The sequence below is a fragment of the Cervus elaphus genome, chromosome 5 (assembly GCF_910594005.1).
Source record: "Cervus elaphus chromosome 5, mCerEla1.1, whole genome shotgun sequence".
NCBI lineage: Eukaryota > Metazoa > Chordata > Mammalia > Artiodactyla > Cervidae > Cervus > Cervus elaphus.
The window spans coordinates 102,879,319-102,905,804 of record NC_057819.1 but is presented as its reverse complement, the minus strand read 5'-3'; the positions used below and the strand labels follow the sequence as shown (position 1 = coordinate 102,905,804).

Sequence of the window (26,486 nt, the reverse complement as noted above, 5' to 3'; positions counted from 1 at the left end):
GCTTTATTTTCAGGGGAGGAGGTCTAGCCTAGTGGTTAAGGGCACAGGCTCTGAAGTCAGACCCTCTGGATCCTAACCGTGGCTCCGCCACTTACTGAGTAGCCTCGAGGAGCTTATTTAACTTCACTGTGCCTTGGTTTTCTCATCTACGACATGGGGATGATAAAAGGACTTATACTTCACAGGTTTGTACAAGATTAAATGATTTGGCGACCTCCCTGGTGATCCAATGGCTAAGACTCCAGAGGGTGGGGCGAGGCTGTTCTGGTGTGAGGAGTGAGAGGGGGGTTTCTACCCAGCCCGGGCCACTAACCTCCTCTTGGGATGCTGGCTTCAGCATTTCTTCAAAAGGAGGCTGCTTCTAGGGTCAGTGTGAGGAGTGTTTCTACACAAAAGGAGACTCGACAATAAGTGAAGGTCAAGGAGAAAGTGGCTGGGGTAGGGGAGACATATGCAGCGACCCTTGGGATCCCTGAGGGCCCCGTCCTCTCGGGAGCCCAACATGTAAATGCCCTGTGAAACGCACGCTCTGTGTCCCCAGCAGACTCAAGGGCCACACCAGCCTAGTCGCACCATGGTGATCTTAGGCAGCCATGTACTTGTACCCGAGCCTCAGCTCCCCCAAGCATAAGATATGAGGGGTACATGAAATGACCTCTAGAGACCTTTCTGGTGCCAGGAGTCTATAAGCCCGTGGAAATCTTTCAGTGGGTTTTCTGTTTTCTTTGTCATCAAGGCACTGACCTGCCCTGGAGGAGTTCAGCAGCCAGGGAGGCACTTCAGGAGAAAGAAAGGATGGGAAAGGGGACCTTGCTAAGGTGTGGAGAGACGGACAGACGGGGGAGGGGACAGGCAAGAGAGGAGTGGGAGGGGAGTCAGCTGGGGAGGTGCCTGACCTCCATCCCAGCTCAGAGTGGAGGACATCAGGATGTGGTCCCCTCCTCCATGCCCCTGGGACCTTTATGTGAGCAGCTCCTTGCAGGAAATCGCCCTCAGCAGGAAGCCCCTTTTCTTGTCACTTTAGTGAAGCTATAGTGTAACTAGCCTGGAACACTACAGTCCATGGGGTCACAAAGAGCTGGACATGACTGAGCAACTCACACACAAACACATACTCACTTTTTAAACCAGGCACCCCCATGCTCTACTTGCCTTTGACCTGAGCACACCTTTCAAATCCTTTCATCACACAATACCTGGCCTAACTTGCCAGTTCTTCCCATAGATCAAAGAAGTAGAAATGGCAAATAAGCAATTAATAGATTGATTGCTCCTTGGAAGAAAAGCTATGACCAGCTTAGACAACATATTAAAAAGCAAAGACATTACTTTGCCGATAAAGGTCCATATAGTCAAAGCTATGGTTTTTCCAGTAGTCAGGTATGGATGTGAGAATTGGACCATAAAGAAAGCTGAGTGCCGAAAATTGATGCTTTTGAACTATGGTGTTGGAGAAGACTCTTGAGAGCCCCTTGGACTGCAAGATCAAACCAGTCAATCCTAAAGGAAATCAGTCCTGAATACTCATTGGAAGGACTTATGCTGAGGCTGAAGCTCCAATACTTTGGCCAAAGGATGCAAAGAACTGGCTCATTGGAAAAGACCCTGATGCTGGGAAAGATTGAAGGCAGGAGGAGAAGGGGACAACAGAAGATGAGATGGTGGGATGGCATCACCAACTCAATGGACATGAGTTTGAGCAAACTCTGGGAGCTGGTGAAGGACAAGGAAGCCTGGCGTGCTGCCGTCCATGGGGTCACAAAGAGTTAGACTCGACTGAAAGACTGAACTGAACTGAATTAACAGGTGACCAAACCTCTCCCAAGATTCCTCTTCAGTCATCTTGCAAATAAATCAAACTGCGTGAACAAGATGTCTAGAGCAGCAGTCCTCAACCTTTTTGGCACCAGGGACCGGTTTCCTGGAAGATGATTTTCCCACAGACTGAGGGGTGGAGGATGGTTTTGCATTGATTCAGGTGCATTACATGTACTGTGCACTTAATTTCTATTATTATTACATCAGTTCCACCTCAGATCATCAGGCATTAGATCCTGGAGGCTGGCGACCCCTGGTCTAGAAGAAGACCTCTGGAGCTGACAAGCCTGCATGCAGTGGGGGGATGGTTACGACTCTGACCTCCCCCATCCCCATCTCAGTGATTAACTGAGATGATTTGTTTCTGTCTAAACATTTTCACCACGGAGCAGCGTCTTGGGAAGTGTTTTTTTGGGAGATGCTGAATCCACCATCTCCCCAGATCGCTGGCACTTTGATTCAAGGCCCCTTTCTCTTCCCTGGTTGGTGAGTGTGTACCCGATTGTGTAAGCGGTGAGCAGCAGGCCGACTCGCCTGGTTACTGACGCGCTGACACTCACCCTGCAGCATAGCTGATGTGGTGTAGTAGTTGCAGGGCACGTTTTTCACCAGGTACGCCTCGGGGTCCAGGCTGGCCAGCGTCGCCCCCACCAGCACCGACTTGCCCGTGCCCGCCGTTCCCACCAGCATGACCGGCCGCCGCCGTGCCAGGAGCCGCTCCAGGAAGTAGCAGAGGCGTATGGTCTCGCCGGTGTGCACCAGGCTGGCCTGGGGTCAGGGGGAGATGGGCGAGGGTGGTGGGAGACAGGAGGAGCGAACTGGGGGCTCGTGGGAGACTCACATGCTGTCAGAGCACCCTGGGGCATTTCAGGAGAGGGAATCGCCCGCGCTGGGGTTGGGGGGCTCACTACTGCAGGCTGGAGGGCCCCCTGTCACCCAGAGAGACCCTCCCGGTAACTCTTGCTGTGGGTAGAGGGCACGCCCATCCTCCTCTGCTAGCGCTGTCTGCCTCCAAGGCCTCTGGATTGTATTTTAAAGCCATCAGCCTGGTCATCCCCACCCATCTCCTCCACCTTGTCTCAGGATGCCTGCAGGGGGTCCTACTAATTAAGTTACCTAGGCTTGGGGAGATTTTAGGACTTTGCTGAGGGCTTCCCTGGTGGTTCAGCAGTAAAGAACCTGCCTGCAATGAAGGAGACATAAGAGACACAGGTTTGATCCCTGGGTCGGGAAGATCCCCTGGAGGAGGGTATGGCAACCCATCCAATATTCTTGCCTGGAAAATCTCATAGTCAGAGGAGCCTAGCAGGCTATAGTCCATAGGGTGGCAAAGAGTCGGACTGACACAAATTAGCACACACACATGCATGACTCTACTCAACCTCTAATTTCCTCTGAAAAGAAAAGTAGCTAATTCTTAATGAGGTCAAACCTTTTGGGAATCCATTAGGGGCTGCCACAAGAGCCACCGCAGATTCTGGGGACATTACATATCCCTGGTCGCTGCTCAGCCACACTCACCTGCAGAGGTGTCTCAGGGTCAAATTCAAACTGCGGGATGAGCCTGGACCAAGGCTCGAATTTCTTGGTCTCTGGGTCTATGTAATAGTCAAAGATGGTTCCTTGGGAGGGAAACTTGATGGTCTTGAACTCACTGAGCCACCATTTGCTGAACTCTGCCCGGTGGTCCACGAGCTGCCCAAAAAAAGCAAGTCAGGAGTCAAGGCTCCGCAGAGCACGAGAAGCCTGGACAGGCTGCCCAGCATCAGGCAGAAGGTCAGGGCCGGGGGCACAGCCGGCTCCTCCTTGTCCCCCAAGGACCAGCCCAGACAAGGCCCAGCTAAGCGGGGGCTGCTCTGGAGCGTGTATGCATGCACCTGCTTGACCACAGGGCTGGGTCGCCCTGGCCTGGTGCATCTCAGAGCCCTGGCAGGTGGAGGGGAGCGAGGGAAGGAGGTGTAAGAACACAGCGGAGAGAGGGAGCCTGAGACCCCAAGGAAGGCAAGTGCAGCCAGGAACTCTCAGAGACCGATCCACCACATCCCCCTCGACTCCCGAGACACTGAGCCACGTCCAGACGGCAACTGGGGACAGAAGGAGTAAAATGGTGCCTGTTAGAACTTCCCTGGCGGTCCAGTGGTTAAGACGTCACCTCCTAATACAGGGGGTTCGGGTTTGATCCCTGGTCAGGGAGCTGAGATCCCACACACCTCTTGGCCAAAAAACCCCAAATATAAAACAGAAACAATATTGTAACACCTTCAATAAAGACTTTATAAATGGTCCACATTAAAAAAAAATCTTTAAAAAATAAAATGTGACTGTAGACACCTGGGGGGCACAGGAAGAAACAGCGGTAAAAATCTCATCAAGGGAGTGGCACACATAACCACCAGCAAATCACGTCTTTTCATGCCACGGTTTCCTCATCTATAAAATGAGGATTCTAGAAAAGAGTATTTCTGAATTTCCTTCCAGAGCTAAAATCCTCAAATCTAAGGGCAGTGGAGACAAAGCTATACAGGTCTTTCAGACAGAAGGAATAGACAGACACACATATTGCAGAATGAGCCCCTAAGATAGGGTTGTGCACCTGAGTACTTGGGCTATTTCTTTCAGACCGAAATGTAACACGCACCCTCCCCACAACACACCCACACATGCACACACAAACGCCCACTGCTACTGGCTACCTTCTTGGGGAGCCAACCCACTCTTTGAACACACAGATCTAGGAAAAGTCCTAAAGATGGAGAAGGTTCAGAGTGGGCATTTTAGGAAACGTTTCTGCGGTGCAGGACAGGCTAGGGAGCTGGGCGCATGACAATGAATCTGAACTTGGAAGAAATGACAGTGACTTTGTCTACTCAGTAAATAGGATTGAATTCTTGCACCTTAAAAACAGAATGGAAACAGGCTCTAAGGACAGGTTTGTTTGCTCTTCTTATTCTGAGGTGAATTTAGATTAAGGGGACAATGTATCTTCCTAATATCTGTCCTCTGCAATCAGAAACGTTAGGGAGAAAAAATCCCAATCTTTGACCCTTGGATGAAATTCTTTTTTTTCCTCTGTAATTCTTTATTAAAAACACTGCTGAACATAGAGACTGAAAATGAGATTAAAGATGAATAACCCCGATTGGGATGATGACATCGGAACTTAACATACTGGTGCTTTTTAGGGAAGGTGTTGACATCCAAACTGTAGAACGAAGGTCAAAAGCAAAATGCAAAGGTACTCTCAAAGATATTTACAATGAAGTAAATACACTAACAGAATTTAATATAGGTGCAAAAAATAGAAATAACCAGGGTAATATGATTTCAAGGGTTGTGCTTTCTGTGGTTTTTCATCATAATAGGAAGGTATGGGAAGTTTATGGGCTTCCCTGGGGGCTCAGATGGTAAAAAAATCTGCCTGCAATGCGGGAGACCCAGGTTTGATCCCTGGGTTGGGAAGATCCCGAGGAGAAGAGAATGGCTATCCACTCCAGTCTTCCTGGCCTGCAGAATCCCATGGACAGAGGATCCTGGCAAGCTACAGTCCATGAGGTCACAGAATCAGACACGACTGAGCAACTAACACATGCACACACAGTAATTTTATATCCTTAGTTTGAGTACTCTCAGATATTAAAATCTTCCTGTGAATTAAAACGATTTTTAGACAGCCTCTTAAATGGAATTACACTATGGAAAAGAGGGCTTCCCCCTAAATCACCTAAGCAGAACTAAGAGTGCTACTGAAAAACCATTCCCCATAAAAACTAAGTGAAAAGAAAATATGAAACAAAGCTTAAAAAATGTGTTTCACCTGACAGCAACTGTTTTCTGGCTGACAGTATTTATTCAAGAAAACATAACAGCTGTCTACCTTTAGATAAAAAAATTCCTGAAGACCTTTGGCTTCCTAAAGAAAACCAGATTTTAGGTTTATATGGAGAATCCAAGACACAGACCAGCTCTAGAAAGAAGGAGGTTGGTGGTGGACCCTCTTCCTTCACTGTCAATTCCACTTGGAGCTACCTGGTCTGTTTCTCAGCCAAGCCATTCACAGGCTGCACTGTCTGGCTTCCTGAAGCCTGGTGCTGGGCCTAACCTTCTACCCTAACTGGACGCTAGAAAGATAAGGTCACCTCTGCCGAGCCATCCAGCGGCCTTTTCTCAGTTTGACTCTTTGAGTGTCTCTGCCCTTTGAATGACCTCAGTGAAGGGGCTCCTTTTGAACTCCAGCTCCTTTAGATTCTGACGAGTCTCTGGTCACCTTCCTGCCCTTTGAACTTGACAACAGGAAGGCTGACATACAGTGTGGTGCAAGGTAGCCGAGTTTGGAAACACAGTATCACCTCGTTTGATCTTCATGATGCTCTCAGTCAGCCTGGCTACTGAAAATCACTCCTATTTTATGCATATGAAAAAGCAAAATCTCAACGGTTACATTCTAGCAGCATATGGCAGAATTGGGAGTCAGGGGAAAGAATGGTGGTGGGTGATGGGACAGTGAGGGAGTTTGGAATGGACATGTACACACTGCTATATTTAAAATGGATAACCAACAAGGACTGACTGTATAGCACAAGCAACTGTGTGCAGTGTTAGGCGGCAGACTGGATGGGAGGGGAGTTTGGGGGAGAATGGATACATGTATATGTGTGACTGAGTCCCTTTAATTAGCCTGAAACTATCACAACATTGTTAATCAGCTGTACTCCAATATAAAATAAAAAGTTTATTTTTTTTTAAAGAAAAGAATTGGGAGTTGAACCCAGGTGCCCAATAGGGTGCTGAGAAGCTTTTGCTTCTGAGAGATAATTTCCTGTGATTGCTGCAAAGTATTTAGCCTGGATCCACCTGCCCACTCCCTCTTTTTATTGGAATGTCTACCCAGGTATGGGCTGTGCTTTATATTATATTCTGCTTTGCGTTAATAACAGCTTTTTCAATATAAGCATCATTGGTGTTCCTGATGTGAATATTCTGGCTACCTTCATACTTTCCTATTTACAGCGCTATTTTGTGTTCGGCTTGAATGCAGGCTGCGAGGGGATCTCGGACATCCCTGCTGCTGAAAGCTTTCTCCTGTGTGCTCTGCCCCCCTCCACCCCCCAGGGCCAGCACGGCCGCCGACAGCTCCAAGTGCTCCAGAGCCTGGGACGCCCGGAGGGAGGCTTTCTCTTGGGCTTTTAAAAAGAGCTGAGTGGATTTAAATTTTTCCACATAGAGACAGAAAAAATTGACCAAGTGTCTTTATCCTGATACCCCACGGTCTGCTCAGCACCAGTGTAAGAGAGGAGCTCAGCAGTGGTTGCTGACATTTCAGCAGCCGAAACGTCAGGGTCTGCATCTTTTAAAAGTTATTTATTTATTTCATTATGGCTGTGCTGGGTCTTCGTTGCTGTATGTGGGCTTGTCTCTAGTTGTGGTGAGTGGGGGTTACGCAGGCTTCTCATTGCGGTGCCTTCTCTTGTCGCAGGGCACGGGCTCCAGGAACCTGGGCTAAGTGGTTGCCGCTCGCGGGCACTAGAATACAGACTCAGTAGTCATGGTGTAGGAGCTAGGTTGTGGGATCTTTCTGGATCAGGAATCGAACCCAAGTCCCCTGCCTTGGCAGGTGGGTTCTTATGCACTGTGTCACCAGGGAAGCCCCTACCTTTTTCTTTGGAAGAGCCCATAATCAACCCAGACCAGAAAGAGTAAATCATAACTCTCCAAAAACTGCAGCTTGGCTTACTCCCCTGTGGTGAGAAAAGCATCAGATACTTGCTATAAAACTGAATTTTTATGGTGCACGTGTGCTAAGTCGCTTCAGTCATGTCTGACTCTCTACAACCCTAGGGATTGTAGCCTGCCAGGCTTCTCTATCCATGGGATTCTCCAGACAAGAATACTGGAGTGGGTTGCCATGCTATCTTCCAGGGGATCTTCCTGACCCAGGGATCAAACCCGTGTCTCTTTCGACTCCTGCATTGACAGGTAGGTACCACCAGCACCACCTGGGAAACCCTAAGTAGGAGAACATTAATAATAAGCAGTATTCTAAGAGTTTTACATGTGGACAATTAGAACAGCATCCCTTCATTTAATCCTTACATCTGTCCTAGGAATAGGTACCACTATTATCACTTTCACTGCCTTTGTACCCAATGTTTGGGGTATCGGGATGAAGATACCTGACACTTGGTCAATTTATCTAGCTCTTTGTGCCAGTAATGAGATTAAGGTAGAGAGATGTTAAGTTACCAGGGTCCCCAGGTAACAATGACAGAGTCAGAATTCAAATCCAGAGTCCACATTCTCAGCCTCTATAGGATGCTGCCTGGTAGCTAGCACATGCTCAGTCACTTAGTCGTGTCTGATTCTTTGCGACCCCTGTGGACTATAATCCACCAGGCTCCTCTGCCCAGGAATTCTCCAGGCAAGAAGACCGGAGTGGATAGCCATTTCCTTCTCTAGGGGATCTCCCCAGCCCAGAGACCAATCCCGTGTCTCCAGCACTGGCAGGTGTATTCTCTACTGCTAAGCTACCCTGGTGGCTAGAGTCAGTTGTAAAAGACTGGTCTGCCTAACCTCAGTTATGTTGTTTCCAGGTAAAGTACCTTTTATTTGGAGAAAACTCAGTAAAGTAAAAGTTGGGGATACACAAAGCTTAGAGAATAGGATGCCAAACAGCCTGAAACCACAGCAGTAAACACCATGAGATAAATACTACTTTGTTTTTCTACTCATAGATGTCGATTAACCTTTGGTCTAACATTCTATGGTTCTTCTTCCACAAAGAAGGCTGAGTGATGAAGAGTTGATGCCTTCAAACTGTGGTGCTGGATAAGACTCTTGAGAGTCCCTTGGACTGCAAGGAGATCAAACCAGTCAATCCTAAAGGAAATCAACCCTGAATATTCACTGGAAGGACTGATGTTGAAGCTGAAGCTCCAATATTTTGGCCACCTGATTGGAAGAGTCAACTCAATGGAGAAGACCCTGATGCTGGGAAAGATTGAGGGCAGGAGGCCAAGAAAGTGACAGATGATGAGATGGTTAGATGGCATCACTGACTCAATGGACATGAATTTGAGCAAGCTCCCGGAGACAGTGGAGGACAGGGGAGCACGGTGTCCTCCTGCAGTCCATGGGGTCGCAAGAGTCAAAAATGACTTAGCAACTGAACAACAGCAAAAGCCGTCTATGGACAGCTCTGTGTTTCAGGGGTGATGAAGATGGTTGGTATAGAGTGGTACATGCTTGTTCTAGAAGGTTTTAAAAGAAGGGATTCTTCCTACTCAAGCCTCTACAGCATAGCACATCCTACCTAAAACACACATCTTTCTAAGTAAGGTATTCACACCTCTAGTTTTTCAAATTCGATCATCAACTGTCCAAGAAATTAGGGACACATTCACCAAGTCAAAAAGCAACAAAACACAGCTCGGTCTCATCTGTCTCACTACACGAAGCCCTCCTAAGGAGACTGACGTCTTCAGCAGAATCAGGGAGACCTAACTAAATGGTTTGATGGCCCCATGTTAATTCTCACATTTAGCTGTTCTGTCTACCAAATCTTGGCTGGTTAGTGTGGGTGTTAGCCTCAGCACACACCCTCTTACCTGGTCCTGGACCAGTGCTCCGCCAAAAGCCCAGATGGCAGCAAACACAAAGTAAAGCTCGTAGGTGTCCTTGGGGCAGTCTGCAGGGATGTCCTCCTCGGTCAGCAGACACTCAAGAAGGTGGCACAGCATCTGGACTGTGCTCTGCTCTGGGATTGGAATTATCTTCTTAAATCTGAAGAGAGAGACCCAGATATATTCTAAAACACTGGATTATTCCATCCTAGTGGTGCTGCTGGACAACTATGGAAACTTGCTGGTGTCTGTGGATTTGACAGGGGCTTCCCTGGTCACTTAGAGGGTAAAGGATTTGACAAGTCCATGTGGCTTTGCAGCAGCAAAAGCTTTGGTATGATAGAGGCCCAGGGTGGCTGATAAGCAAACCGTCTAGGTTCCCAGCTGGCTCAGGGGTAAAGAACTTGTCTGCCAATGTAGGAGAGATGAGTTCGATCCCTGGGTTGGGAAGAACCCCTGGAGGAGGGCATGGCTACCCACTCTATTCTTGTTTGGGAAATCCCAAGGACAGAGAAGTCTGGCAGGCTACAGTCTATGGGGTTGCAAAGAATCGGACACAACTTAGCAACTGAACAACAACTACAACTTGCACCTTCCTCCAGATACACCTGTATAGCACTCACAGAAGGCTCTTTAAATCTCCCTTCTCTTCACTCACCTCTCTTCCTGCCTGGACTGCCAACAGGCATCTCAGCTCCATCCTAATGTATGTTCCCTCTGCCGTCTGCCACACTTGTAGGGGACTGCCTGGGGACGTCTGACTTTGGGGACAGGACAGAACATCAGCAGGACACCAGCTATGAGCCAACAGGCTCTTTGTCACTGCTTTAATTTTTCGCCTTCCTCACTGTTTGGCCTACCTGGTTCTGAGCGCATCTAAGCAGGTCGGAAGGTACTTGTCAAACAGGATGGTTAGGTTGGCTCTCTCTGTCTGGATCTCTCTCCTGTCGATCCAGCTGCTCACAGGAGGGTTCCAGCCCAGGTCTGCCGGGTTAATGTACAGGATCCCTGGGAGCATAGAGAATATAACTTAGTGACATGTCCATAGAGCTCAGGATATTCTTCACCCCAGAGTTATTTTCTCTGTTAAAAAAAAAATGTACAGAAGACTGGCCTTGAAAAGAACAAAGGGGCTTCCCTGGGAGTCCAGTGGTTGAGACTTTGTCTTCCAGTACAGGGGTGCAGGTTCGATTCCTGGTCAGGGAACTAAGATCCTACATGTCTTGTGGCCAAAAAGCCGAAACATAAAACAGAAGCAATATTGTAACAAATTCAATAAAGACTTTAAAAATGGTCCACAGCCTCCCCCCCCCAAAAAGTCTTGAAAAAGAAAATAACAGAGATCTGGCTGAAATCTGAGAGGGTTTGCTATTGGGATCAGCTCTGATGGCCTCATAATAGCTGATGGACAGCAGTGTTGAGAAGAATCCTGAGGCCAGATCCAGGCTCAGGAGGAAAGAAGACTGTGATTGATTAGCAATACTTGTCATGGTGAGGAAGTGTGCACATTCATGGTGGCCCCCAAAAGGATATTGGTTAGTTGCTCAGTCATGTCTGGCTCTTTTGTGACCCCATGGACTGTATCCTGCCAAGCTCCTCTGTCCATGGAATTCTCCAGACAAGAATACTAGAGTGGGTTGCCATTTTCTCCTCCAATGGATCTTCCTGATCCAAGGATCAAGCCCACGTCTCCTGCATTGGCAGGCAGATTCTTCATCACTGAGACACTAGAGAAACCCCTCAAAAGGATAAGTCCATGTCCTAACCAGGAAAGTTAAGGTATAAAGTCATTTTGCACCAAGATGTAATGAGAACTTCTAATGCTCAGTCATCTTCACTAGCCTCCATGGAAGCTAGAACCGGCTGGAAAGTAGCCTAATTCAAGGCATTTCTGTGCAGAAGACAGTAGTTGTCCAGCTCAGGGGCTATTCCTTTTTATCTTACTGTAAACATTTCTGAATCGAGAAACTCACATGATCCTGGCTGCAGAACACTGGCTCACTTTCGTGGGTATGGATTTGGGATGAGGATTAGGCCAGAATTTTGGATGGTCAATGTCTGACTCCTGTTTGGAGCTTTGGTCAGAGCCAGCCAAACAGGTATCACTAGAGGCACCTGTTTTCAGCTGAGCAGGGGTGCGGCTGTTCCGTCTCGTGGCCCATACCTGCTCTGGAGACAGTGGCTGGCGTGGCTGTGCGCAGGTGGCTGATCTCAAAGAGAAGCCTCATGGTGGGATTCAGAGGGATCCTCTCGTTGCTCGCCAGGGTCAGCACCTGGACACGGGGGAGGGGCGCAGCAGGCAGGGAGGAGTTAGGGTGCGAGGCCAGCTCAGGGGAGTTTGGCTTTTATTCCTGATAGACATTATGATTATAAGTATCTTTGAAAGTTTCTACAAAGTCCTCTGTCTCTCCTTCTGTAGCCCCTTGATCACCATCCCTGTGTCCTGGGTCAGGAAATAAGCTACCTGAAAAGTTAAGTGATGTCAGTGATTTGAATGAACTGGACCATATTGATGCTTTTGAACTGAGGTGCTGGAGAAGACTCCTGAGAGTCCCTTGGACAACAAGGAGATCAAACCAGTCAATCCTAAAGTAAATCAGTCCTGAATATTCATTGGAAGGACTGATGCTGAAGCTGAAGCTCCAGTACTTTGGCTACATGATATGAAGAGCCAACTCATTGGAAAATACTCTGATCCTGGGAAAGATTGAGGGCAGGAGGAGAAGGGGGTGAGAGAGGATGAGATGATCAGATGGCATCACTGATTCAATGGACATAAGTTTGAACAAGCTCTGGGAGATAATGAAGGACAGAGAAGCCTAGTGTACTCAAGTTCATGGGGTCTCAAAGAGTCAGATACGACTTAGTGAATGAACAATAACAACAACAGACCATATTTTAAAAAATTAGATAATTAAAGGAAAAGAGCTCAGTTTTCATGTAACCACTGTTTCTTTTAAAGGGCTTCCTCTGGAAGAGTATGTTCCGTACATGTTAAAGCCATCGTAAAACCTCTAATCTGGGTGTGCTTTCCAAACAAGTGCTACCAACTTTACAGTCTCTTTATAGGCAGCCAGTTTTCAATGTTTATAAAAAAAAAAAAACATCCTCTCCATGATAAATATTGACCACCGCTGAGGATACTTGACAGGCTCAGAATGTTTCTGATCATCAGTTTCCTTTATTTATAAACAAAGGGAAAAAATCCCTTTAAAAAAAAGATTTGAGTAAATGATTTAAGATTCTTTGCAGCTCTAAATACTGAATTGACCTACATGTGGAAGATTCTAAAGGAAATTACAACGATGCCAAAAACATGTGAGTGACAGCAGTGGCTTTGGAATAACTGAAAGTTATTGTATGGGGTGAATCAGTTCTGAGACACCTGTTAAAGATGATGTGAAAGTGAAAGTCCCTCAGTCGTGTCTGACTCCTGCAACCCCATGGACTGTAGCCTGCCAGGCTCCTCTGTCCGTGGAGTTTTCCAGGCAAGAATACTGGAGTGGGTTGCCATTTACGGGTAGCTGAAATCAGGATCTTGAAGAGTTATCTGCATCCTGTGCTCACCAGAGTGCTATTCACAACAGCCAAGATGTGGAAACAACCTACGTGTCTGTCAATGGATGAATGGGTAAAGAAGATGTCACACACAGAGAGAGAGAGAGAGAGAGAGAGAGAGGATGGAATACTATTCAGCCATAAAAAGAAGGAAATCCTGCTATCTGTATGGATGGCCTTGAGAGCATTACGGTACATGAAATGTCAGACAGAGAAAGGCAAACAATAGATAGTCTCACTTACGTATGGAATCTTAAAAAAAAACTCTTAGAAACAGACAGTAAATTGGTGGTTGCCAGGGATGGGGGTATTGGGTGGTAAATTATAAATATCCCAGTTATAAGATGAATAAGTAATGTAAGACATGGTGACTGTAGTTAACAATATTGTACTGTGTACTTGAAAGCTGCTGAAAGAATAGATCTTAGTACCATCTTTCTAGATTTCATATGCATGAGTTAACATATGATATTTGTCTTTCTCTTTCTGACTTACTTTGTATAATAGGCTCTAGGTCCATCTACCTCATTGGGACTGACTCAAATGCATTCTTTTTTATGGCTGAGTAATATTCCATTGCATATATGTATCACAATTTCTGTTTCCATTCATCTTGTCAGTGGACATCTAGATTGCTTCCAGGTCCGAGCTATTGTAAGAAGTGCTGCAGTGAACATTGGTGTATATGCATCTCTTTCAATTATGGTTTTATCAGGGTATATGCCCAGAAGTGGGATTGTTGGGTCATAGGGTAGTTCTACGTCTAGTTTGTTTTTTTTTTTTTTTTAAGGAATTTCCATACTGTACTCCAATTTAAAAAAATTTAAAAAGAATAAATATTAGGAGTTCTCACCAGGCACACACAAAGGTAATTATGGGAAGTGATGGAGTTGTCAACCAACCTTATTGTGGTAATCATTTTGCAATATACAAGTATTTCGAATCATCAGGTCCTACACCTTAAACTTATACAATGTTTTAAATCAATTATAACAATGTTATATGTCAACTCTATTGCAATAAAGCTCCCCCAAAATTAAAAAAGACACCAGTAATAATTCCTTACTCAGGGCCAGCCCTACTGTGGAATCCAGGCTTTCAAATGTGCCTGGGAGCCAGTTTCACTGATGATTGGGGATGATATGGGGCTCCCCTTCCCCCTTGGTACCTTGTTATCATCCATGACAGTGTTCAGAGACTCGATCCACATCGGATCAATGTCACCATCCAGTAAAATCCATTTGGGCCCATCATGGGTGATGTTGGCAAGCTCCCGCATGATAGAAGAGAACAGTCCTAAGAGGAACCACAGATATCTCAATTTCCAGGTCACCATCAATCTTCTTTCTCTTAACACAAACTTTCCCTATCAGCTACAACCTTCGGAAGGAGGTGTACACAGGACATTCAGGTCAGAACTGGCCTTTTCTCCTACTCTACCAAAAATCTGACCATGCTCAGGTTCTGCTCGTTCTGTGCTCCAATCTGACTTTTTATGAGAATGACAACAACAGCAAAACTAGAAGAAAACCTGATGGTCCTAGTTTTTGTGGTTTTTTTTTTTTTTTTTCATTTTTAATTGGAGAAAAATTGCTTTACAATGTTGTGTTGGTTTCTGTCATACAACAATGGAAATCAATTATAATTACATATATTTATCCCTTTCTTCCTGGTGGCTCAATGGTAAGGAATCCACCTGTCAATGCAGGAGCCACAGGTTCAATCCCTGGGTCAGGAAGATCCCCTGGAGAAGGAAACGGTCCAAGGTTTTCAAGTGACAAGGGACCCAGCAAATCATTTCAACAGGCAACTGCAACATGATGGAATTACATGAAACCTTCTTAGGTAAGGTTTTCATTCTTTGAAGCTGCAGCCAGGAAAATCTTGCCAAACGCAGGCTTTGAGAGAAGGCCTGATGTGATTTTAGTTAGCATTACATGAAATTTATATCTTAATTTGGATCCAATTGATTTTTTATAATACTAAGCCTTCCCAGTCAATAATATGGTATGTCTTTTCATTTGTTCAAATATTGTTTTATGTTCCTTAATAAATTTTTACAGCATTTTCAATGTATCTCTTTGGCTAAATGTATTCCCAGGCATTTGTTTTTATTGTTATTGTGGACGGATTTTTTTCCCCTGTATTTTCAGTTTTAGTTGGCTACTGTTAGTATAGAGATAAGCTTCCAAATTTGGTGCACTTCACTTTACACTGAGTTATCTTTAATACTTTTTCTCATTGATTCTAGTGATTTTTCAATAATGTCTTGAGTTTCCTAGATATAAAGTTGTACAATCACCAAAATGATAATTGTCTTTTTCCTCCAGTTTATATCATGTATTCCATTTTATTGTTTTTACTGCATTTTCTAGACTTCCACGGGCAAAGCAGAATAATAATGTTGGTAATAGATCTCTTTGGTTTATTCTTAATGTTAATGGAATTTGGGCTATTCTTTTTGGTTCTGCACAAAGGTTGGTACCAAGATTATTTTGGCTTCACAAAATGAAATAAGAGGTGTCCTTTTTATGATTTTTGGAATTATCTTTTCTTAATTCAGCTACTATTTAAAAACTTTCCATTTCATTAGTTTACTTTTTGTACTTCTCATTGGGTAAATTTTGTTAAAATTATATTTGGTTAGGGAATCATCTATTTCTTTCAGTTTTTCAAATATGTATGATCTAATTGTGTCTCTTTTAATCTTGTCTATATCTACTGTTATATCTTTTTCTAATTCCTTATCTTGTCTACTTTTACCCCCATTAATCATGCTCACAATGGACTTATTGGTCTTTACAAAGAACCAATATTTATATTTATTTATCCTTCCTATACGTTTTTGTTCCTTCCCACTAATCTCAGCTTTTATCTGCATTAGTTTCTTCCCATCTTTCTTCAGGTTTAGTTTATTATTTTTTGAATAATTTCTTAAAATGGACACTGATTTCCTCTTTTTCTAGCCTATCTTCTGTAATAATGAGAGTTTAGAAATTTTCACTATTGGCTTTCACTGTGTCCCAGAGGTCTCTGTATAAACATTCTTTATTTTGCTTCCAAGAAGGATTACAATTAAATTTTCCCTATAATCCAGGGGCTCGGTGTTTCATGATTGCAAGTAATAAAATTAGTTTTGGTCATTTTCTTGCTATTTGTTTCTAATTCTATTGTATTAGTATCAGACAAAGTGGCCTGAAAAATGGATACTTTTGAATTCATTACAATTTCTTCTGTGCCCAGCTAAACTTTAAATTATTTGAAATGTTCCACGAACCTACCAAGAAAGGAATATTTTCTATTTACAAGATGCAAAGTTCTATATCTTTGTGTTACATTGTGTTTGATGACATATTTCCTAATTCTTCTATGCCTATACTTATTTTTCTGTCGAATCTTTCTAATATTGAAAAAGATGTATTAATATAAACCACTGTATTTCTATTTTTATCAAGTTCTCTTAAAATTTTTTGAAAAGTTATATTCCATTTACTTGGAAGGTCTCTTGTTTAGGGAACATAGATTTATGATTATCATAAACCTTTGTAGATTTCTCCATATTTAATGTGTATATTTAATAAAACTTTAATTTAAAATTCTCACACTTAAAAATTCAAATTATATTTTGTGAGCTTAAATTTAAAATGGAAGAAGTGTCTAACACTACCCAAGAAACTACAGAAAGGTACTGAGGAGGGATTTACCTCATCAGACAGGAAAATGATATAAAATGATAACAATTAAGATAGAATGACATTAGTACAGGATTAGATAAATAGGTGATGGAACAGAATAGAAAACCCAGAATCAGATGTCAATACAATTTTCCCTTTCAATATGTGAATTTCAAGTCTGTGGATTCAACCAGCTGTAGATTGAAAATATTTGGGGAAAAAAAAACAATTCTAGAAATTTCCTCAAACTGAAAGTTGAATTTACCATATTCTAGCAACTATTTACAAAGCATTTACATTGCTTTTGCAACTATTTACACAGCATTTACATTGTGTCAGGTGTTATAAGTAGTCTAGAGATAATTTAAAGTTTACGGGAGGAATATGTATAGGATAAAGCAAATACTACTCCATTTTATATGAGATCTTGAGCATCTATGGATTTTAGTGTCTGCAGGAGTTCCTGGAACCAATCCCCCAGGGATACCAAAGGAAAACTGTACATGTGAAAAGTTGGGATTTAAATTCAGAGACAAAGGATACTTTACTTAATAAATGGAGATTTCACAATTATCCATCTGGGAGGAAATAAAGCTAATTCCCTACCTCACCTCATACTTGATGATCATTTGAGTCTGACTATGTGCAGCCTCATGGACTGTGGCCCATCAGGCTCCTCTGTCCGTGGGATATTCCAGGCAAGAATACTGGAGTGGGTTGCCATTTCCTATTCCAGGGGATTTTCCTGACCCAGGGATCAAACCTGCATCTCCTGCATTGGCAGGTGGGTTCTTGACTGCTGTGCCACCTGGGAAGCCCAGCTAAGCCCCCAAATAAATTTCAGATGAGTAAAAAATGTTAATGTGAAAAGAATCTTTAAGACCAAATTTATGATATTATGCCTGTAAAATTAGAAAGAGTCATAAACTAAATAGGAATCCCAGATGCTAAAAAGACTAGACAGACATAATTTCCTTTTATAAAGTACATGGTAAACATGTCATAAAGTATCTGTAGACAAATGGAAGACAGATAAAAACCATTAATGGTGCATATAACAGATACAAGTTTAATGTCTTTGACATGTTTAAAAAAACACTTACACACTGATAAGAATATAATAAGGAGAAATAAAATTACAAAAGAGCCAATTACTAAGACCACTAAGAAGGAAAAGATGCTAAGCCTCATTAATAGTGAAATAAAAATTAGAGAGGCTACTCATTAAGTCTCATTTTTCAAGGCCTCTGATGGAAGACCCTAAATTAGAGGAATCCAGGCATATCACTTTGCTGACACAGGTCTGTATAGTCAAAGTTATGGTCTTTCCAGTAGTCATATATGGATGTGAGAGTTGGACCATAAAGAAGGCTGAGTGCCCAAGATTTGATGCTTTCAAATTGTGGTGCTGGAGAAGACTTCTTGAGAGTCCTTTGGACATTAAGGAAATAAAACCAGTCAATCCTAAAGAAATCAACCCTGAATACTCATTGGAAGGACTGATGCTGAAGCCGAAGCTACAATACTTTGGTCACCTGATGCAAAGAGCTGACTCATTGGAAAAGACCCTGATGCTGGGAAAGATTGAGGGCAGGAGGAGAAGGGGGCGACGGAGGATGAGATGGCTTCATTGGATGCCATCATTGACTGATGTTGGATGGCATCATTGACTCAATGGACATGAGTTTGAGCAACTGGGAGATAGTGAAGGACAGGAAGCCTGGCATGCTATGTAGTCCATGGGGTTGCAAAGAGCTGGACACAGCTGAGCGACTGAACAACAACAGGCAGTATACCCTGCTGTAGTCACTGGGATGTTACGGGGGGGCCTGAGATGACCTCATTCCGGAAGCCACACTGCTTTTGGAAAGAGATCTGATCAGCTTGTGAAGAGTTCTCTCTATTTTCTTTTCTGCTCTCTCCCAGTGACAGGATACCCTTTCAACACCTATCACAATTTTCAATTCTCGGAAGGTGATGCTGAGGTCAGCACCCAGTGAGCATGGGCTTGGGACAATGTGAATCACTGTAGAAGGGACCAGCTCCCTGGCTCCAGGAACTCTTGCGGACACTAAAATCCATGGATGTTCAAGACCTCATATAAAATGGAGCAGTATTTGCATTATCCTATACATTTGCACACACGCATGTGTGCTCAGTCGCTAAGTCATGTCCCACTCTTTGCGACCCCATGGACCGCAGCTGGCCAGGCTCCTCTGTCCGTGGGACTCTCCAGGCAAGAATACTGGAGTGGGCTGCCATTTCCTTTTCCAGATGATCTTCCCGACACAAGGATGGAACCCATGCCTCCTGCAGTGCAGTGGATTCTTTACCACGGAGCCACCTGGGACACCCCATCCTATACACATCCTCCTGTGGTCCCAGGATGCTCCTGAGATGAGTCTTCTGTAGCAGCCTCCCCATCACTCCTGGGGTGGTACTGACAGGGAGGTACCCTCTGTGGGATGCTAGACTGCCTGCTCCTTTGGGAACAAGAGATGGGCTTCCCTGCCTGATCCATGTCAGACCCTCCCACATTCCAGGCAATGTGGAAACCCCATGACTTGCAGTTCAGAATCATGGAACAGCAGCGGAGAAGGCCTGCCCTGTTTATCCTCTCTACAAGCTGAAAAATCCCCAAGGAGAGAAAGTACCCCAATGGATGAGGCTCCTCTCCAAGCCAAAATCTGTTTCTTTGATTCTTTTCACCTCCTCCCACCCCAAACTGATCAGCTCGGCTTTCCCTCCTCCGCACCCTCCCCACTGCCTTCTCATTGGCCCAAGTAGCTAAGACAGAAGCATCCCGTCTTTACCATCCTTCCATTCTCGTGTGGCTGGATTGATGATGCCAAAGAGCTCGTCGTTGGTGACCGCTTTGGGGTTGAGGTCAGTCCAGACAGGGCGGCGTTTCATGATCTGGTAGGTCTTGTGCAAGGACCTCAGCACCTGTGACTTGCCAGTTCCAGCACTGCCCACCACGAATACAGAGTGCCGCACCGCCAGGAGCTCCTCCAGCTGGACCACCTGGGAGACACGGAATCCGGCCAGAGGGACCACTTGTCACTCACCCACATCCCCAATGCTCCCCTGTGAGCCTGACTGATGCCTGAAGTGAGACCTGAGGTCAACACAGGAAGGGTTACTCCCCCCAGGATATAATGGGGTCCTAAATGTTGGGGCAACGTGATTCATTTATTCACTTATTCATCATGTGAGTAATTATTAGTAACCTCTAAGTGCTAGAGAGTGTGTCTGGTGAGAGAGAGTCAGAGCTGACTCTGCAGCCCTCCCTGATCTCATAGTCTGATAGAGAAGCAAGTCACACTGACAAACTGCTATAATGTAAGGAGATAATTGAGATGTGGGTTCAAGCCCTGTGTCAGGAAGATCCCCTGGAGGAGAAAATGGCAACCCACTCTAATATTCTGGCCTGGAGAATCCCATGGACAGAAGAGCCTGGTGGGCTACAGTCTACGGGGTTGCAAAGAGTCCGACATAACTGAGCACATGCACACATGCACGAAGGGCATGACTGCTGTGGCTGATGTGTTTACTAAATGCTGTGGGAGGAGATTGTTGCTGCTGTTCAGTAGCCAAGTCATGTCTGACTTTTTGCAACCCCATGAACTGCAGCACGCCAGGCTTCCCTGCCCCTCACCATCTGGAGCTTGCCCAAATTCACATCCTTTGCATTGGTGATGCCATCCAACCAGCTCATCTTCTGCCTGCTTCTTCTCCTCCTGCCTTCAATCTTTCCCAGCATCATGATCTTTTCCAACGAGTTGGCTCTTCGCATCAGGTGGCCTAAGTATTGGAGCTTCAGCTCCAGCACCAGTCTTTCCAAGGAATATTCAGGGTTGATTTCCTTTAGGATTGACTGGGTTGACCTCCTTGCTGTCCAAGGGACTGTCAAGAGTCTTCTCTAGCATCACAATTTGAAAGCATCAAACCATCCCTGGAAGAGGGAATGGCAGCCCACTGCAGTATTCTTGCTATGAGAACCCCATGAACATGAACATTATAGCAACAGATAGGAAGTAACAATAGATTTTATATAGATAAAGAGAATATGAAAGGCTTCACAGAGGATGGGGCATTTGAACTGGGGCTTCAGGGATGAGTAGGAGTTTGCCAAGAAGATGGACGGGAAGGATATTCCAGGCAGAGGAAGCAGCACAAAGGCTTGTGGTATGACAGAGCATGATGTGGTTGACCAGAAGGCTTGATGAGGCTGGAGTCAAGGAGCTCCTTGGGGGACAGTGGTTGCATGGAAGGCATCATCACTCTTGTTGCAGTTTGCCTTCAGGCTCTCCTTTCTACACTCCTGTACGCTTATTGGAATGAAAATGTGATCATGTCACTGTCATCAGGCTGTCCCTTCAGTGGTTCTCCTAAGTTTCGGTGATGAAGTCCCAAATCTTTACACGGGTTTACAAGGCCCTGTTGCAATCTGGCCCAAATCAGCTTCTAATTTTGTCTTTCATCCCTCAACACACACACATACCAGGTAGATGACTGCTTGAAGCTCTTCAATGATTCTCTTTCCCATTGATATGCCTTGTCTACTTTTGAGGTCCTTTTCCTTAGAGACCATGGAACTGCTGCCTTGATTTGGGTTAGCTGCTTTCTAGGTCTGCTGACAGCGATAATTCAAAGACTTCCCTTATTTGATTCTTGAAGTTTTGAATCCCATGACGTTTGTTTTTCATCCATGTTTTGTTGTAGTATGTTCTCAAATAGCTTAATTGAATAGGATGCCTATGTAATATTAATAAAATCTGTAACTCCTTGAAAATATCTGATAATCTGGTACACAGTGGAGTTTTGAGATCGTCTCCCCTCAGAACTTTGAAGGAACGGTTTCCTTGTCCTGCACTATCTGATATTGTTGGTGAGAGGTTCTGACATCATCCTGAATTTCATTCCTTCGTGGGTCACCTGTACACCTTCTCAATCCATCCCCCAGCCAAGAAACTTTCATTTTTCCCTCTTGACCCTTGACTTCTGAAATCCCATCATGATGTGTCTTAACGTTCCCCGCTCCTGGCTATTTTCACTTCTCTTCCTCATTCCCTGCCCTCCTTTACTACCTGCTCTGAGCCCAGAGCTGCTCCGAGGTTCTGCTTGGCAGACTGGCTGCCTCCTGGCTCCGTGTCCCCTGAAGCCCTTTCCACACCTGCAACCCCCCTCTCCTCTGCTTGATCTGTCAGTCTCCTTCCATCCTCTCTCCATATTTCCAGAAATTTACTGCTATATCTCCTTCCCAGTTTTCACACTTCCACGGGATTATTCCTTTTCCTTCCAAGTTAATATTATCACTTTAAAAAGACAACAGGATGCCTTCTCAAACCAGAGCTTTTCGATGAAATAACACATTGCTGAGTTTTTAGGACTTTGGGTACAATACTCTATACATTTTGAGTGAAAGTGGTAATCACTCACTCGTGTCCAACTCTTTGTGACCCTGGAAGCCCATGGACTGTAGCCCTGCAGGCCCTTCTGTCCACGGGATTCTCCAGGCAAGAATACTGGACTGGGTAGCCATTCCCTTCTCCAGGAGTTCTTCCCAATCCAGGGATCAAACCTGGGTCTCCTGCATTGCAGGCAGATTCTTTACCATCTGAGCCACCAGGGAAGCCTTCTTTGCCCTAAGTGTTATTTTTGCTGAACAGTTTTGCAGAAAGTAACGTTTCTGAGATGCATCAATGTTATTATGGTGCATGAAATAATTCATGGGAAAGGAACACGATGTAACAGAGCCTGTGTCTTATTCCTCTGTGAGGATGTGAATCCCCGACAGTAGGGGCTCTGACCTTCTCTTGTGTTCCTGTGACACATCCCACACTGTGGGTGTCCCTCTAAAGAGCTATTGCTGTTGTTTAGCTGCTCAGTCATGTCCGACTGTTTGAGGTCCCATGGACTGTAGTCCGCCAGGCTCCTCTGTCCATGGTATTTCCCAGGCAAGAATGCTGGAGACAGTATCTATTTCTTCTTTCAGGGGATCTTCCTGACCCAGGGATCAAACCCGCATCTCTTGCATTATAGGCAGATTCTTTACCCCTGAGCCACCAGGGAAGCCCCTATAACGAGCTACCGAAGTGAACTGAGTTTTTGCAAAGTTGATGAATATCTGTACGTTGAGAGCAGCCCTTTGGATTAAGGACGAAGAGTAACCCATTGTCAAAGAAAAGAATTAAGAGACAAATCTTGGGAGGGAGGAAAAACCCCATGTACCTTGAGCACAAAGTTGTCCTCAGCCTGGAGTTTCAGCTCCATCACCGCCTTCCTAACCAGGGCTTCGAAGTCAAGATCTCTCCTCCGAGGGACATCCAGGGCTGGAAACAGGTCCCCGATCAGGCCCAGGAACACTGGCATGTCGTCAGTCACGATCTTGGGGACGTTGAAATCTCGCAGCGAGCGCATCAGGACTTGGTCCTCGGGCCGGTCAGGGTCTCCCCGCTTCAGGGACCCGGCCACCACCAGCACAGACTTGATGGCCCTCAGGCCCCAATCGTAGTGGTCCTGGGGGGAGGGGGCCGGTGAGGCCAGAGATGCTGGGGTGCGGGACCCGCGGGCTCAGGCTCGTGTCAGCAGAGTTAGATATCACGTCACTACTCGGTCACTTATGAGGTCAAGGTGGGGGCAAAAGAAAAGATCTACGACAGAGCAGATGAAGATTCTGGGTTCCTAGCTCCTGGTCTGGGCTGGAAAGAAGCCACATTTAAGGACCAGAAGCAAAGAGCACTGGGGTGCCATTTGATGTCTGACTCTCTCCCCAGTCTTCTTCCCAGATCTCATGTTCCATCAGGCAGAGACCACTCCCTCCAAGGGCTTTCACTGGCCACTGCAGTGTTTCTTACGGGACACTGGGAGTCTACGAGGTGTTACTAAGTGTTGTATTAAAAGATGGAGCGCTATGACCAAACAGGTTTATCTTTTAAATGCTGGGCTAAGCTAAATTTTTTAGTTAATGATAAACATGTATCTTTATTATCTTAGCTAAGATAATAAACATGTATCTTTATTATAGAAGTTTCCTTGTTATAGTTTATTTATAGAAGTTCCTTTATTGTAGAAGTCTGCAGAGCTTTGAATATGCTTATGGGCACAGAGACTATCTATTATGAAACTGAAAAACTGAAAGTCACTCACTCGTGTCCTACTTTTTGCAACCCCGTGGACTATATAGTCCATGGAATTCTCCAGGCCAGAATACTGGAGTGGGTAGCCTTTCCCTTCTCCAGGGGATCCTTCCCAACCCAGGGATCAAACCCAGGTCTCCCGTATTACAGGCGGATTCTTTACCAGCTGAGCCACAAGGGAAGCCCAAGAATACTGGAGTGGGTAGCCTATCCCTTCTCCAGTGGATCTTCCCGACCCAGGAATTGAACCAGGGTCTCCTGCATCGCAGGCAGATTCTTTACCAACTGAGCTATGAGGGAAGCCCATAGAGGGTAAGTCTGGTAAGTCGCTCAGACAGTAAAGAATCTATTATGAGAAGGTGCTATGTCTCCCTAATACCCCAGCTCCAGAACCCATCCAGAGCTGGGACAATCACACTTGAGTGGTTACCTGGTGTAACCAGGGAGGGTTACCTGTTTAGAGAGAAGCTCTTTGCACAGCTGGTAAAGAGTGATGAACTTCCTGGCTAGTAATCGTGCCTCGATGAATCCTTCGGCCACCAGCATGATTTCACAGATCAACTCAAAGTCTGGGACAACCATTGCACAAGGCCTGTGAGAGGGAGACATAGGGCTGACTGGGTCCCCAGCCACGCCTGGATGGGAGCTTGTGAGAGAAGAAATGCTGGCTGAGATCATAGATGAAGGCACATGTGAGCATGGAAACTGAGACCTTGGCAATGATTTCATCAAAGATTTTCAATGTTAAAATGAATTAATAAGGGTAAAGGGAGTGGACTTGCCCGCTCAAGGTGATGGATGATGTGATCAGATGGGGACAAAGTTGGAGCTACGACTCAAGTCTTGCAAGCTAAGTCTAGTGGGCCTTACACAAGGCACAGATTAGTGATGCCTGAGTAATTAGCAGATTACAGGTTAGTAATTAGCCCCAAATTATCACAGATTTGGGGCTACTGTTGAAGAACCGAGTCTCTCTAATCTCTCTAGTCCTCATCCTGAAACTTGTCTCCTCCAAGTCCAGAGCCTCAGAGCTTATTCTAAACTTATTTGCATACAAATGCCAAGGCCTAATGCCAAGAGCTGAAGTCAGTACCTGTTAACTGCACCTTGCCAGAAAATGAGAAATAGAATACCGAAGGGAATTTTTATCTGTATATAAGAATTTACTGTGATTTTTTCTTTCTAGTTCTAGTAACATTTTATCTTACAGTTACTTAGTTTTTAAAGAATTTCTTTCCCTTGTATTTCTTTTATTTTTTTTAAAGTCTGCATTGAATTTATTACAACATTGCTTCTGTTTTATGCTTTGGTTTTTTGGCCATGAGGCACACGGAATCTTAGCTCCCTGACCAGGGATTGAATCCCCACCTACTGCATTAGAAGGCAAAGTCTCACCCACTGGACTGCTAGAGACGTCCCTGCGCTGTGCTATGCCTAGTCACTTCAGTTGTGTCCGACTCTGCAACACTGTGGCCAGTGAGGCTCCTCTGTCCATGAGATTCTCTAGGCAAGAACACTGGAGTGGGTTGTCCTACCCCCTTCCAGGGGATCTTCCAGACTCAGGGATCAAACCCATGTTTCTTACATCTCCTGCATTGGTAGGGGTTCTTTACCATTAATGCCACCTCGGAAGTCCAGAGAAGTCCCTACAATTACTTAATTTTAAAATTACTAGGTATGTAATAGGAGCCTAGAGTTGTTACGTGTCTTTAATTGCATTTCTCTATAAGGAAAGCTGTGACAAACCGAGGTGGCATATTAAACAGGAGAGACTTTACTTTGCTGACAAGGGTCTGTATGGTCAAAGCTCTGGTTTTTTGGTAGTCACGTATGTGTGTGAGAGTTGGACCATAAAGAAGAGTGATCGGTGAAGAATTGATGCTTTCGAACTGTGGTGCAGGAAAACACTTGAGAGTCCCTTGAACCACAAGGAGATCCAACCAGTCAATCCTAAAGGAAATCAGTCCTGAATACTCATTGGGAGGACTGATGCTGAAGTTGAAATTCCAATACTTTGGTCACCTGATGGGAAGAACTAACTCATTAGAAAAGACCCTGATGCTGGGAAAGACTGAAGCCAAAAGGAGAAGAGGACAGCAGAGGATGAGATGGTTGGATGGCATCACCAACTCAATGGACATGGATTTGAGCAAACTCCAGGAGACAGTGGAGGACAGAGAAGCTTGGCATGCTCCAGTCCATGGGGTTGCAAAGAGTTGGACACCACTGAGAGACTAAACAACATCATGCATCACTTCTAGGAGTGTCACTCAGCACTACTGTTTGTGGAAAGCAACTTGGCAACGTGTGTCGAGAGCCTTAAAAATGTTTCTCCCTGTTACCTCAGTGATTCCACTTCCGGGAACCTAGCCAAAGAAAATAATCATGCATACAAAAAAACTACTTATGTATATTTTACCATGATGCATAAATTTATTCTAAATGTCAGAAACAGTCTTAATGTTTAACTACAGGGGACTTGCTAACTACACTGTGGACCATGCACTTGATAGAATAAAACACAGTCATGAAATGAGATTTCTTAAGAATATCTAACAGAAGAAGAAACTATTTATGATAGGATTATGATAAACTATGAAATTAAAGAACAATGCAAAACTGTGTGTAGACCACAAACATACACTACAAATGCATAAATTCTATGCCTGGAAAGAAGG

At 44.8% G+C, this 26,486-nt stretch overlaps 1 protein-coding gene across 1 annotated transcript in view; it reads right to left on the bottom strand.

Moving 5' to 3' along the window:
• The window catches only part of DNAH9 (dynein axonemal heavy chain 9), a 280,642-nt gene that overhangs the window by 138,318 nt on the left and 115,838 nt on the right, over positions 1–26,486 (bottom strand). Inside the window, exons 30-38 of the mRNA XM_043903869.1 lie at positions 24,262–24,400; positions 22,901–23,188; positions 19,480–19,690; positions 14,161–14,288; positions 11,599–11,707; positions 10,295–10,442; positions 9,420–9,594; positions 3,340–3,513; positions 2,379–2,586 (exon numbers count right to left, since the gene is read on the bottom strand). Of these exons, the coding sequence (XP_043759804.1) occupies positions 2,379–2,586; positions 3,340–3,513; positions 9,420–9,594; positions 10,295–10,442; positions 11,599–11,707; positions 14,161–14,288; positions 19,480–19,690; positions 22,901–23,188; positions 24,262–24,400 (1,580 nt within the window). The remainder of the gene's footprint in view (positions 1–2,378; positions 2,587–3,339; positions 3,514–9,419; positions 9,595–10,294; positions 10,443–11,598; positions 11,708–14,160; positions 14,289–19,479; positions 19,691–22,900; positions 23,189–24,261; positions 24,401–26,486) is intronic.